The sequence below is a fragment of the Andrographis paniculata genome, unplaced genomic scaffold (assembly GCF_009805555.1).
Source record: "Andrographis paniculata isolate CXL003 unplaced genomic scaffold, ASM980555v1 Contig86END, whole genome shotgun sequence".
In the NCBI taxonomy this organism is placed as follows: Eukaryota; Viridiplantae; Streptophyta; class Magnoliopsida; order Lamiales; family Acanthaceae; genus Andrographis; species Andrographis paniculata.
In genome coordinates, this window is record NW_026137624.1 from 1,370,740 (window position 1) to 1,372,008 (window position 1,269).

The following is a 1,269-nucleotide window of genomic DNA, read 5'->3' on the forward strand; positions in this document are numbered from 1 at the left end:
AACCCGAACCCGGTCGAAGCTACTTGTTTGCTTGGAGGTTGTGATCCTTTGATCTTAATCAAAATATGTGGTTTATATTAGCTTGCCACTTAATGTGTGGTTTAGATTAGCTTGCCACTTAAGATGTGTGGCTTAGATTAATTTGTCATTTAGTATATATAGCCTTGTTTATTTTCTTGATGGACACAACTTAGATGAGAACATTTTTATTGAGAGGGTTAACCTAGCTTTGGAGAGATTCCTTAGAGTTGGAGTGATTCCATCCGCCGAGAGAGCAATTCGATTGTTGAGCTTCGGATGCAATTGCGTGAGAAACGGAAGATGCATCGGCAGCCTCGGACAGTCCGTGGATTCTCGAAAGTGCTTGCTCGAGAGGAGTGATTGCTTTTGGAATTCAACTTATCCTATTTCTATTTCAATTTTCGATTCAGCATTTGTAAGTTCCCGAATACATATTAGATACTTGTTTTCGAGTTTGATTCATGGAGATGATCCTAATCCATGTCAATCTCTATTCGGACTCTGCGCTGGACCGGGAGACAACCGTTTGTTTCTTGCTGCACCATGAAATAAGCGAGTCGCCAAGGAAGAAGCAAAACCCGGTGGTCGAGCGGCGATCAGAGGGATCTCCCGCCCAATCAGCGTCAGAATACCCGGTCAAAACTAAGGAAGAACAAGCGGAATAATGAAGCCCATGAAGAAGAGTACCTTTGACGTACAGGAGAATCCGTAGGACAACAGAATGATGAGTCGTCCGAGGAGCAGACATAAACTGACTGACGATATGGACGGCATAAGCAATATCCAGTCGAGTGACAGTCAGGTAGATCAAACTTCCCACCAGGTGACGATACAAAGTCGGATCATCAAAGGGAACGCCGTCCATCAGAGTAAGAGGACAATCAGAATCAAGAGGTGTAGGAGCAGTCTTGGAGTCAGTGAGACTGGCACTAGATAGGAGGTCGGAGGCATACTTGGCTTGAGAGAGATAATATCCGTCGGAGGTGTCGGAGATCTCAAGTCCTAGGAAGTACCGAAGAGGCCCTAAACTCTTCATCTCAAAGTGGCGGTGTAGATGAGCCTGCACTCAGAGATACCTGATGCATCATCTCCCGTAATGATCATGCCATCCACATAAAACAATAAAACAGTAATTCCAGCTGACCCACGTCGAAGGAAGAGAGCCGAATCATGATCGCTAGAAGTAAAGCCAAGCTGGAGTAGAGCAGAGCTAAATTTCGAAAAATAAGCTCGAGGTGCCTGTTTCAA

The 1,269-nt window shown here is 44.9% G+C and overlaps 1 protein-coding gene across 1 annotated transcript; it reads right to left on the minus strand.

Moving 5' to 3' along the window:
• Positions 1-511: 511 nt before the first annotated feature.
• On the minus strand, positions 512-1,057 carry LOC127242399 (uncharacterized mitochondrial protein AtMg00810-like). Its single transcript, XM_051261927.1, has one exon. The coding sequence runs from the start codon at positions 1,055-1,057 to the stop codon at positions 512-514; it is 546 nt and encodes a 181-aa protein (XP_051117884.1).
• Positions 1,058-1,269: the final 212 nt, after the last annotated feature.

Coding starts and splice junctions, on each gene's coding strand:
- LOC127242399 (XM_051261927.1), bottom strand. CDS start 1,057: ATGAAGAGTTTAGGGCCTCTTCGGTACTTCCTAGGACTTGAGATCTCC.